The 12,637-nt window shown below is 37.7% G+C and overlaps 2 protein-coding genes across 3 annotated transcripts in view; both read left to right on the forward strand.

The window, feature by feature from the left end:
* The window catches only part of frem1a (Fras1 related extracellular matrix 1a), a 43,381-nt gene extending 38,109 nt beyond the window's left edge, over nt 1-5,272 (forward strand). Inside the window, exons 31-38 of the mRNA XM_042400586.1 lie at nt 787-936; nt 1,317-1,525; nt 1,662-1,709; nt 1,790-1,975; nt 2,176-2,307; nt 2,682-2,797; nt 3,033-3,118; nt 4,156-5,272. Of these exons, the coding sequence (XP_042256520.1) occupies nt 787-936; nt 1,317-1,525; nt 1,662-1,709; nt 1,790-1,975; nt 2,176-2,307; nt 2,682-2,797; nt 3,033-3,118; nt 4,156-4,358 (1,130 nt within the window). The 3' untranslated portion in view covers nt 4,359-5,272. The remainder of the gene's footprint in view (nt 1-786; nt 937-1,316; nt 1,526-1,661; nt 1,710-1,789; nt 1,976-2,175; nt 2,308-2,681; nt 2,798-3,032; nt 3,119-4,155) is intronic.
* A 104-nt stretch (nt 5,273-5,376) lies between these two features.
* LOC121888955 (leucine-rich repeat-containing protein 72) lies at nt 5,377-12,637 on the forward strand. 2 transcript variants are annotated; one of them, XM_042400590.1, is made up of 5 exons: nt 5,377-6,124; nt 7,981-8,229; nt 9,634-9,825; nt 9,936-10,013; nt 12,257-12,637. In XM_042400590.1, exons 2-5 carry the CDS (start codon nt 8,075-8,077, stop codon nt 12,447-12,449), a joined length of 618 nt encoding a protein of 205 aa, XP_042256524.1. In that variant the 5' UTR covers nt 5,377-6,124; nt 7,981-8,074; the 3' UTR covers nt 12,450-12,637. The 2 variants fall into 2 exon arrangements, with proteins under 2 accessions (XP_042256524.1, XP_042256523.1); XM_042400589.1 differs by lacking the exons at nt 5,377-6,124; nt 7,981-8,229 and adding an exon at nt 10,410-10,439 and having other exon boundaries at nt 9,214-9,825.

Raw genomic sequence — 12,637 nt, forward strand, 5'->3', positions numbered from 1 at the left:
TTTGGAGTTTTGGAGTTTGACCCATACTATTGACTAAAAATCTGGATATCTCTGATATCACTGATTTAGTTCATTCTTTGATGTGCATAGTAAAATACTGGAGTACCCCACTGAGTAAACCACAAGAAAAATTGTCTATTACACCCATGATGCTTCATTGACGTTCTGAGAAAGTTAACATCATCTTTAAAGTTGTCAGTATGCTTCAAATAAAATTTCTTGCCAAATTTCTGCATCTGAAACCCTCCCTCATCTTTCCTATGTTGGAATTGGGTGTTTGCATCCAATTATTTTTCAAATTTTTTGAAACCATCACACCCACTTTGTGCAGTGATTAGCCAGGTGTGTGAAGGTGAGAAAGTAGGCAAGATTTGTCTCCCACAAGCCTCTTTTTTAGTCTTCATTCCACTACCTCTGTTTTTTATGAACAAATGAGAGTGACACCACGACATTGTCCAAATTTGGACAATATTTGTGTCTTCCTTCTCTCTATTACAGCAGGCTTCATTACACCTTTGAGTGTGACCATTTAGAACAACAATAAACACTTTTGTTTTGAGATGTGGTCAGGCAACATGTTGTACGAACTAGTTCATTTCAAGCTTACTCTGGCATTTACTGTAACATTGTAAAAATGCTATTGTGAGTGGCCTTACAGCTAAAACAACCAAAATTAATTTTCGTAATTTACAGTGTGCTGCTAAATAAAGACAGACAGAGTCACAAAGAATTATATCAGACCTGCATCAGCTTGTGTAAAATGTTGTGATATTTTTGTCCATGTAGGAGTATCAAAGAGGAGCTGGCAAACTGAGATAATTCAGGATCACCTTGAGGAGGCTGAGGAGCTATTTGAGGTTCTGCTGGTCTCTCCGGAAGGCACAGTAATTGGGAGCATCAACAAAGCTCAAATCACCATCAGAGACTCAGGAAGAGGTAAAATTAAGCCCCAGCTGTGTATTTTTGGATCCCAGAGACTTTTTTGCAATAATGTACATTATCCCTTTTTTACACATTTACTTACAAAAAACAAAGTTTTCCATCACTGTAATGTATTTCTGTTGCAGTAATGTCTTTTGCCACAAGATGGCATTCGGATCAAGAACTCGAAAATGTTTCAGATACCTAAGGCTTCATGCGCAAATCAGAACTCAATATTCTACAAACTTTGTTATAAATATATACACATTTAATCCCTACTGTACACTTCATTCATTATCATTTTATTAACCATCATCTATGGATGATGGTGTATGTCTGCCTCCACGTGATTGATTCAAACCACCAATTTAACAGTTAAAACTTAAAAACCACAGGACAATGCAGGCTAAACCAGGATCAGGAGGCTCCAGTTCTCGGAGGAAAAGAGATTCGATCAGAGACGTACCCCCAGCATGGATCCATTAAACTAGAGAAACTGCCCCTTGGCACAGAATCAGTTATTTGGACTCGTGGAGACAGCATCTCCAGGCCTGGAGTAGGCCTCCGAAAAAAGAAACTCAGAGCTATAGGCAATCCAAAGTCTGTAAGTACCTGCTCTTTAAGATCACCAACAGATTTGACTTCATCCTAAATAACTGCCATTCTCCTTTTTGTTGTGGCTTTATTTCATCAGCTTATTCTATGAACAGTTAGTTTAGAAACTGTATTTGATCTTTCAGATTGCACCTTCATCAGTTTTTCACAATGGGACAGACATAGTTTACACGGTAAGCAGCAGCTAATACTAACTATATGGTGTTCCTAAACGTCGGAAAAGTCTTAATTTTTGTTGTTTGTTTAATTACAGTATCACGGCATCATGCAAATGCAAGTAGAAGATGACACCTCCCCGTCAAGGAAGGGAAGAAAGGCAAACATCCGTGTGGTTAGCAGGGGGGCACAGCTGCAGGCATCAGCAGTGCTAACTAAGTCAAAGCCTGGCCCCCAGAGAAAGCTCCCAAACCCTGGAAAAAGTGGACTGGTCAAAGGACATGTGAGTGCATTCTGAGAATTTTAGGACCAAAAACAGGGTCCTGGCCCTTGCCATGCCACTCAAGTGACATCAACATAGAATTTCTCTCTCTAAATGCATCTATACCAATGTGAGGTGCTTTATACAATGCTAGGGAACATATCACATTCCATTTGAAGCAGAACTAAGTTCATTTCTCTGTGAATATGTATCGCCCATAGGTTGCAGCTGATAACTCCATCCCCAAGCCGTGTGTGCCAGAACTGATGGGTCTCTTGCATTTCAACCAGACGACCAATCAGCTCTTTCACTGCAATGGTGTCTCCTGGAAACCCTGGGCACCAACTGACCAGGTCCTCGTCCAGCTTTGCAACATAGCTTCACTTTGACTACATAAAATAAATAAAAAATACTTCTAAGTTATCCTGAGTTAAGGGAGTCAGGTCATCAGGAATAAACTGCTATATAGAGTTGGGTGTCATCTGCATAGTAATGAAAGTCAGCACTGCCATTATGATCCTTACTGGTAACATATTAAGACTTAAAAGTTGACCCAGGATAGACCCTTGTGGTACCCCATATGGAATGTTTGTAGATAATAGCTTTGAAGGTAATCTTTCTCTTCCCTTGACAAAATGTTGATAAACATCCTACCTCTAAGTATTCATCTGAAATCATTCATGTTCACCTATGTCAACATTTCTGCCCCTTTCCTCTTAAAACACAGATGGTGAGCACTCAACTATGTCCTCAAGGCTGGACCTTTCACAGTGGCCATTGCTACATCCTCAGCACAGAGCACAAAGCCACATGGAGCACAGCTAACAGAGCATGCAGAGAGAGGTACACTTTAAGAGTAATCTCCTAGACACTAATTTCTCTTACATTTCACTCATTCTCATTTAAAGGATAAACAGACTTGGGAGAGAAATTGTAAGGGAGCAGACATGGGCAAACAATACATGATTCTGAGTAGTTGTCTGTCACACACAAAAACTATGTAATCTGAATTATATGGTCCATAAATTATCCCTCTAACATGAATACACTACTTTCCTTCTTTTTGATTTGATTTCAGATATAAAGGCAGTCTAGCAAGCGTTTTCTCTAAAGTTGATATGGACTGGCTGTGGGACTTCAGTGGAAGGAAACCATTTTGGATAGGTGTGTATCTTTAAATTACTTGTTACATTCTGGTTTAAAGATGATTTAAAACACCTCTAAGTAATTTTTATGTGTAATGTTACAGTGTCAGAGGTTGTATTAAAGATGCACTCCACCAATTTTATGTCAGCTCCTAGTTCATGCCTAAAAAGATGTAATATCAGTCTTTGTTTTCTTAGCCACTTTCCTTTATCACGCTTTGTTAAACATGTAATTAAATTGAATGTTACTTCTTCCACGCAAATGTCCATTGCATTGCAAGATTTACTCAATGCAGTGAGTAAATGTTTGGTAACATTAGCTGACTCCCAAGTTATTGTCAACAATTGAAGTTTTCACAGTAAAGGACTACAATGAAATGCATTTATTGTGAAGCACATGCAGGAAGAGGTGAGTTAGAACAGTTAGAAGCTTAACACATCAAAATTACAGGAGTTCACTACAGCAAATCAATGGAGCAGAGCCGGTAATATGTAAGGATTCAATGTGAATTGGTCATGCCTGGCCAATACCTGCTTTGCTTAATTAGGTCAGTATCTGAGTCATCAATCTGATGGATTGGATCCGTGCCTGCTATCACACCATTCACCTGAAAGCTATGCTGTCACTTGCTGTTACTGCTGTTGCCATATCTGCTGCTGTTGATATAGTATTTCATAAGCTCACCATCCACCTGTAGGCTGGTGTACCTTCCCTTAAGGAAGAAGTTATTATCATTACTCCCCAATCCCTGCTGTGCAAAGGTTGGTATATTTCTTGTAGGATTGACAAGGTCAGAGCCTAGATGCAAAATATCAACTCTGTGCATATTCTTTATTCACATAGTAATAATCAGTTAATGCATTGCATCATCATGTCATGGGTGAAAGAAGCTCATTTTTTAAATTCATTTCTGTGCAACTTAAATTAACAATTGGCTCATCATTGATAATTAAGAACACTTTTTGCACTTATTGGCCTGAAAATATATTTTCTCTATTGCAGAGTGAAATTTCTCTACTCCAGTCAAACAAGCTGTTTTTTTCTTATTGTGTAAGGCCTGAATGACAGAGAGGGCAGAGGAAGTTGGGAGTGGGCGGGAGGTGAGCCGGTCAGCTACACTAACTGGAGGAAGACACCCCCTCGGTCCAAAATGAAAGGAAGCAAAAAGTGCGTTCTGGTGTGGAAGAGGGCAAAGTGGCAGATCAGGGACTGCAAGACCGGCAGAGGCCATCGCTACATGTGTTCTGTCAAAACTTGAATTTTGTACCATTGTGTTGTTTCAGAAGAGTCGGGAGGAAGAACTGATACTCAGGACATTTAAACTACAATAACAAGTAACTTTCCAATAAGGATAAGTGGGAACTGTGTTAAATCGGTCATTTCATTTTTAATGAACTTTGTGACCATTATTGTGTCAAAAAAGTAACGTGAAATGTTACATTGTTTACACATCATTTATTCTGCTTAACCACTGAAAGTATTGTTACACATGTAAAGTATTTAGTATCTTCCTTATTTCAGACAGAACCAAGACTGCAATACCAGCTGGGCAAAACTGACCTGGGGCCCCAGACCATCAAGGCCCCCAGAAGCCCTGTGTCATTTGGTTGTAATTGTAATTTAATTGCAAATATGGTATCTGATATTGTACCTTAGTGTTGCAAATATCTTGAGGTCTAATCTAGTTTTAAGCCCTTTTTGTTTTAATTTATACTGTGCTTAAAATTGTACATACTCTTAAACAAATTTGTTGTTTAATTGAATTCCCACAAACTAGTGACACAAAGCAAACCTGAGTCCAGCAATACTTCCAGCAGAGGAGCAGCATACTGTTTGGTTTCCGTGTCTACAGGCTGAAATATAATGAAAATGCTATGTCTGTGTGCACTGAACTTAAGGGAATTAAGAGGTGAAAGGGTATATATACAAAGCACAGACAGAGATGGTGTTAGTGTGGAGGGGGGCCAATGGGGGCCCAACAGCAAATCTTTGCCCAGGCCACATAAAAGGTTAATCCACTTATGGACTATGTACTGTATTTCCAATTTATCAAATTATTCACCAAAGTCTGAGCTCTTCATTGCTTCAAACACATCTTCAAACTGTATTAATGCCATTAAAGAACATTTGATGAACTCTTATATTATTTGTAAATTAAACTCTAATGGAATATTTTGCATGATCAGTTATTTATTTGTGCAGCTACTGAAGTTATATTCAGGGTTGGTTACAACAGGTTCTAATGGAATCATTTTTATATATCTGTATAGCATTTGCAAGAAGACTCAAAGCAGTATTTGTGAATATTCTAAAAGGAATGGTTTGACATTGGAAAATATGTGCATTCATCTTCTTACTGATAGTTAGATGAGAAGATCAATACCACTTTCTTATTTGTCCATTCAAAGTCACTACTTCCTTGCCAGGGGCAGTGACCTCAAGGAGTCTCCTCTGGTCACCCGGCAACCCCACAGTGACAACAAGACTCAAGGAATTCACTGCCAAGAAAAAGTCCAGCATATAACTCACTGTAAAACCACATGAGAGGTATCAAATTCCCAAAATGTCAAACTATTCCTTAGAGCTTGATATCAGACATGCAAGACTCTAATCTGTGGTCATCAAGATGCAGCTGCCCTGTAACCAATTGTGTGTCTGTGTAAACATTTACAATAAAATTAGCTCATATTATAGAAGTAATGTTCTCAATGAATTAATGTCCTTTGTCTGAATTTGGTAGTATTGTTCTTGAGTATAGGAAAACTTGACATAATGTTGACATTTCTTTATTGGTTATAAGCCCCTGTCAAGTTGTTGTTGTCTCTTTTTAGAGAATGCAACACTATTGCTGTTATTCAGATCTGGTCCAGTAGGTCCTGCGAACCACAAGGTTCAGCTGCAATGTGATTATCCCCATCATGTGATCTACAGCCGGGGTATGAAAGAGGGCCTTTTATTTGAGCTGGAAGCAATCGTCAGAGGTTTTCATGCACTGAGAAGCTACAGCAGATCCTTGTCAGCTTGGTGAGTTCAGCTAAAACTCAATACTTACACATGTTTATGGTGAATCTAGATTTATATTGGTGTAGCAGAACATCTTGAAATATTTGTTGCATTTAAGATCAGTGCCAACATGCTGTTATAGTTGATATATTCAGTAAAAGTGGATGAATGAAAATGAAAAATTGATGCAGATGCCTTAGCTGTTTAACAGAATAGCAGAATGAATGTATCATCATCAGTCAGTAAGGTTGAAATTCCTTCAAGTTATTTAAATGAAGAGGTTAGATTTTCACTAATAATTCACCACCAGTGTTGAATGGAATGTACTCTTTAGCAGTAGGTAATATAACTGACCTAACAGCTGCTCTCTTGTAATGGTGCATCATCTGCAGGCGTGGACAGTGAAACGGACTGACTAAAATTCACCCTAAATTTCCATTTTACATATTTACTGTATTTGTAATACAAAGGTCAACTGTATTTTGAGTATTATCAGTGATGGAGGAAGTACTGAGACCTTTTACTTAAGTAAAAGTTGCATCACAACAGTATTAAAATATACTTTTACAAGTAAAAGTCTTGTATTCAAAGTCTTCCTCAAGTAAATTAATGAGTATTATTTGCAAAAAAGTGTAAAAAGTACTTGTGCAAAATTGCCCCAGTCAGTGTTATATTTATTACATGTACTGTATACAGATATACAGTGCCTGTTTAAAGGATTCACCCTCTTGGAATTTTTCAAGTTTTATTTTTTTACAACATGAAGTCAAAGGAGATTTAATGTGGCTTATTTTGGATGATGGTCAACAGGAAAAGACCCTTATATGTGAAAGTGAAAACAAATATCTACAAAGTGATCTCAATTAATTACAAATATTTTATAAAATATCATATGTTTTACTCCTAAAATCCAAAATTAACTAGTAACTATAGCTGTGAAATAAATGTAGAGGAGTAAAAAGTAAAATATTTCTCTCTGTAATGTTGTGGAGTGGGAGTATAAAGTAGCATAAAATGGAAATACTTTAGTAAAGTATAAGCACCTCAAAACTGTCACTTTATTTCTGAATCATTTCATTTAACTTCTGTTTCATGTACAGTTCCCCTTAAACCTCACTGACCAACAGTGGATCAGCCAAACATCATTCAAACCCATGGCAGTATATTTTAAAGTCTGGTGAAGATCCTATAATTATTCAAAGACACCAAATATATCAGGCGTGTCTGAATTGTGGAGAGATGTGTATAAAATGATCCCCAAGACATCTAGAATATTTCCACTTGATGTCATTGTGCAGCCTTAACAACAATAGAGTCTTGGCTTTCAATATTTTTTCAGTGTACATCTAAAATAGCTTCAATAAGTTGGAATAAACTGATACACAAATATGTATGATGTAGAGAGTATGGAGTGAGATGATTTTAACAACCTTAAAGGGGAAACAATTTAGAAATTTACCCAATTGGAACATTTACACTTAAATCACTGAACCAATCTACATCAATAAAACTGTATTTCAAAGAGTTTTTTCTCCATGTGGTTACATATGGACATTATTTGCAAAAAAATCCAATCCTCCAATCTCTGATGGCACACATCTAATATTACTCACAGCAAAGTGTAGATTAACTGAAAGGCAATCCACCATTTCTGCACCAATCTCTCCTGATGTTGCACTTAATAGTTTGACAAAATAACTATGTGCTGTATTGCAGAAGTATTACATGAGATTCCATGTTGCTGTGTCCCTTGTAAACAGATAAGCAAGGTAGTATGTACTTTAACTAAAATAATATGTCTTGTTTGTTCATTTTCAAATCAGCTTTTCTGCATCATACTATCTCTTACTCTTTTTCTGCTTTTTTGTTTATTCAAGGTTTGGTCATGACATAATCATCTGACTTCCCTCCAAATCTTCACGGTTAGGAGTGGGGAGAAACTCAAGAGGTTTTAGTGCTGGAGTTTTTGTCATGGATCATCATACCTCTGGCCAGCACAGTCAGCCCAGCCACGCCTCAAGCTTTCAGTGGCTTTCGTTTGCCTACCAGGGCCTGACAGAAATCCCCTATGAAACCATTCTAACACAGACAGATACCCTGGAGGTGCTGGACCTGAGTTACAATGTGCTGAATGAGTATCCTTTTCTAAATAACCAGAAGCTACCAGAAGAAGCAACTACAACAGCTGTATGCCACATATAGCCTGTGCCTTCTCCTAAAGCTTGGGTTACATAAAAGAGAAGTAAAAAGTTAAGCTGCATTATTCAATAGTTTATATAAACAATGGATGAAATAACTGAGTGTAATGTGAAAGATATTGCTTGTGGTGACAAACCCACGGAGAATTATCACCGACTCTGCACTTGACCTCAGCTATATGGAGCTTTTTAGCCTCTTTTAGTTCATTGTTTTGGTTTGTCCAACCTACAAACTACCACTCTCATCAACCTAGTTTCCAGCAACAGCAACAGCAGCAGGCAACCATTTTCAGTGAAAAAGCTCTGATTAAACCCACAGTACAGGACCTACACAACACCAAACAGCAGACAGACAAGGTTAGCAACTAGCTGCAGAACATAGTGGAGCATTTAGCAGCTAAAGAGACATATTTTTCCCAGGAGTTGTTGGAGACCAAAACAGAGCTAAAACAGAGTGTAAATAGGTGATGGTTTGCTAACGTCAGCCACAACAACTTTATGAGGTGATAATATGTTATTATTGTATTTACAGTATGTTTCACTGCACTCAAGTGGACAAAAAAGTTGCTGCGCTGTGTAAGATTCATTAAACAAAAATCTTAATCTTTAAGCTTACTAAGGCCATAATGTCAGATTTGTTTTCAGCTTGTTGTGAGCAGGTACAATAAAATGGACTTCACTAAATCGTTGGTCAAATAAACAGGCTCAGACACACAAGGCAGTCCAAAGAAGGAGACAAACAAGTCCAATAGGATAAAGGCAGGAATCAGGTCACAGGCAGGAGGAGACAAGCTGGCTAGAATAATGTGGAACAGGGAGGCTTGAATAACTGGAAGGCATTGGCAACACTGACAATCTGGCAGAGTACTGGTGAAAGTAGGCAGGTATAAATACTGGGTGGTTGATTAGTGGAAATAAGGGACAGGTGTGCATGTAGGTCTGTAAAGTTCCATAGAAATGCAGTGGCATGAGAGACAGAATATGTCTTCATTATCACTATGAGAGCTTTCTATATGATTTAAGTTCAATATTCACTCTCCTTCTAGCTCTGTTTTTGTCTCCACCAACTCCTGAGAAAAATATTTGTCTCTTTTGTCCGTCAGCTGTTTTGTGCTGGGCAGGTAGTGTAAAGTGAGTTCATCAGAGCTTTATTTATTGAAAACAGCTGCATGCAGCTGCTGTAAATGACGCTGATGAGAGCAGTGAGAACCAAAACAATGAGCTAAAAGACACTGAAAGTTCAGTAGAACTGAGGAGAACTGCAGAGTCACCAGAGTTGCTGTAACTGACAAATCTCAGCAGTTGTAGCTCAGTGTGTTCTCCTTCATTCAGTCTTTATTGGAACCCGGCTCTGCTGGGTCAGCTGGAGAGGCTCAGCACTCTGATCCTGGACTGCAACAACTACACGTCTCACGTCAAGTTCCCCTACATGCCCAGCGTCACCACAGTATGCATCAACAAGAACAAGATCAACAATCTGCCTGTCTTTGTGGAAGAAATCCGACGAAAGTTCCCCAGCATAAAGTGAGCCTGGGAGTGTTTTTCACCGAGTAGTTAGTGTTGCTGTTTGTAGAATGCATATAACTAGTTTTTATTCATTCTTCCTCACGGTTCTATATACATTTCAAATTTAGGATCCTCAGTATGATGAACAATGAGGCAGCACCAAGCTATTTCAATGGAGGAAGTCTGACTCAGTACAAAGACTACAGGTGAGCAACAAGGTCCTATTTATCACTACCTGCGCATTTCTGTAAAAATGAAGTCTCATGAACCAAAATCAAAAATCAATGTGTACTTTTGCCACTACATTTCACTAACTGCACGGAATATTCTCTCAAAATGCTGTGTCACATGCCTTTTAGCAGAATTATAACTTTTTATTCTTATAACTAGACATACACACAACCTGATCATTAGATTTCTAAGGTATGAAAAGTATATATTTTGCATTTAAGTTCAAAAGTTGAGCATTGCAAAAACAAAATGTACCATCCGCAGTGGTTTGAATGTAACTAAGTAGAGTGCTGTATTCTATTACTGTACTGTAAGGTACAAATTTTTACTTGTACTTTATTTGTGTACTTTCATTTTCTGGAACTTTATAGGCTACCTCTACTGCACTACATTTTTGAAAGGTAAATTAACTATTTACTTTGCAAATTAAGAATTTACATGCAAAAACAAAGGTTTGGTCTCTATAAAAACAATATGGAAATGCTACTGTGGATACAAGTCATTTTCACACTAAAACAACATTTTATGCAATGTAAGCATAATGTCAGCTGAAATATTAAAGCTAATAAGGATCAGTTAATAGCTTTAAGGTCCTAATAATTTTAGTTTGTGCCTTAGTGGTGTATATCCCCAAATGAATGTGCAATCAATGAAATTACCACAAACTAATTGCTAAAGAGCTAATTTAGGGCCTTTTGGAGGCAGTTGCCTGATTTGCCTGGTTGTCAGTCCTTATCAACAGTATATAGATTAGTTAAGTCAGCTCCCCCCAGACCAAACCAAAACATTTAATATGCTGCTTACAGCATCAGTAATATAATATATGACAATGCAACACTAACAAGAGTCATTCTGCTGCATAATAAGTATTTTTATGTTTTTGATACTTAGCTACTTCTATTTTAGTAGAATTGCTACTTTTACTTAAAGGACCAGTGTGTTGGATTTAGTGGCATCTAGCAGTGAGGTTGCAGATTGCGACCAATTGAATACCCCTCCCCTCCACCCCTCCCTTTCAAGCATGTAGGAGAATTTACAGAAAAACGCCAAAGACCCTCTCTAGAGCCAATGTTTGGTTTGTCTGTTCTGGGCTACTGTAGAAACACTTCCGTGGAAGAGAACCCACTCACTATCATGTAGATATAAAGGACTCATTCTAACGTAACGAAGACACAACAATTCTTATTTTCAGGTGATTGTACACTAATTAAAACATACTTATGAATATTATATTCCATTTCTGCCAATAGATCCCCCTAAATCTCACACACTGTCAAAATCAGACCACAGGGCCCCCCACATCTGGCTCATTGGTCTAAGAATGTGGTGCCAAAATCTGTTTTAGGTTTTTAAATGTATAATTTAAGGAGGCAAAAAGAAGAATAGCAATCATATCAAAGGAGAACACAGCACTGATATAATAACTTAAACATAACATTATACAGTACCACCAATACAAAAACCAACATACAACACCAACAGATGAAATGGATGAAAGGGTTTCAGTCTCTTCACCAGTGGACAATGCTACAGCAGGTGCATCACTGTGCCCTCCACATCATGATTCTGTACAATCAGTCAATGTGTACTGTGTAATATAAGCCCCGAATATTATCTTTGCAATGCAATTTGATAGGTCTGTGGTATTAACTGCTGTATCCCATTGTGTTGTGCAAATGTGTGCACCCATGTCGTGTTGATTCGTTTATGTACTGGAGTTGCAGTGAACAGGGGCAAGGCACAGCAACCTCTTTCAAAGTCTGATTTTGGAAAGATTTTTGGGATCCGTTCAATGCTGAAAATTTGATTTTATCTAAATGGCTTGTACAAATCTATGTACTATATTTAGCCACTTTATTAGGAACACCCAAACAATCTAATACAACAGCTCTGCCATAAATTTTGCCTTTATGAAGCTCATAATATTCAGGTTCTTGTTAAAGCTAATTAATTCAACTACGTGTATATTACTGAGGTCATAGTCAGTGATAGTGTTGTACTGGACTGCATTATATTGAGAAGTGTTTTTAATGTTTTGTCCACCCCATCTACATACATGAGAAAGGACTCCTAGAAAAAACTCTTCATTCAGCTGCATAAAGGTTGAATTTGTGGCAGAGCTGCTGTTTTGAATCGCACTTGTAATACTTGTAATGTTGCCCTAAATCAATCTATATACTACATGTCTTGCTAACATTGTTTCCCATTTGCCCTATAGACAGTATGTCATCAGTCAGCTCCCGGGGCTGGAGATTCTGGATGACACTGAGGTCCTGGAGAAGGAGAGAGTCCAAGCTAGAAAAACCTACAGGCTGCAGCAGAGTACTCATGGCAGCAGAAAGAGGAAGGAGGATTCATCCAAGAAACACACACACATGCAGAAAAAGTCAAGTACTGTCATAAGGCAATAGCATGCACAAAGTTTTTAAACCCTTCCTTTATGATCACCTTTTTAATAATATATTTAATGATATAATATATAAAATATATAATTGTATGTTCTGTATCTTCTTGTTCCAACACTTAACTGACATGTAATATTTAAATCCAAACTCTATGTTTTGTATGGCTGCACATCATATTAAATGAAAATAATTTA

The sequence above is a fragment of the Thunnus maccoyii genome, chromosome 22, assembly GCF_910596095.1.
Source record: "Thunnus maccoyii chromosome 22, fThuMac1.1, whole genome shotgun sequence".
NCBI classification, from domain to species: domain Eukaryota; kingdom Metazoa; phylum Chordata; class Actinopteri; order Scombriformes; family Scombridae; genus Thunnus; species Thunnus maccoyii.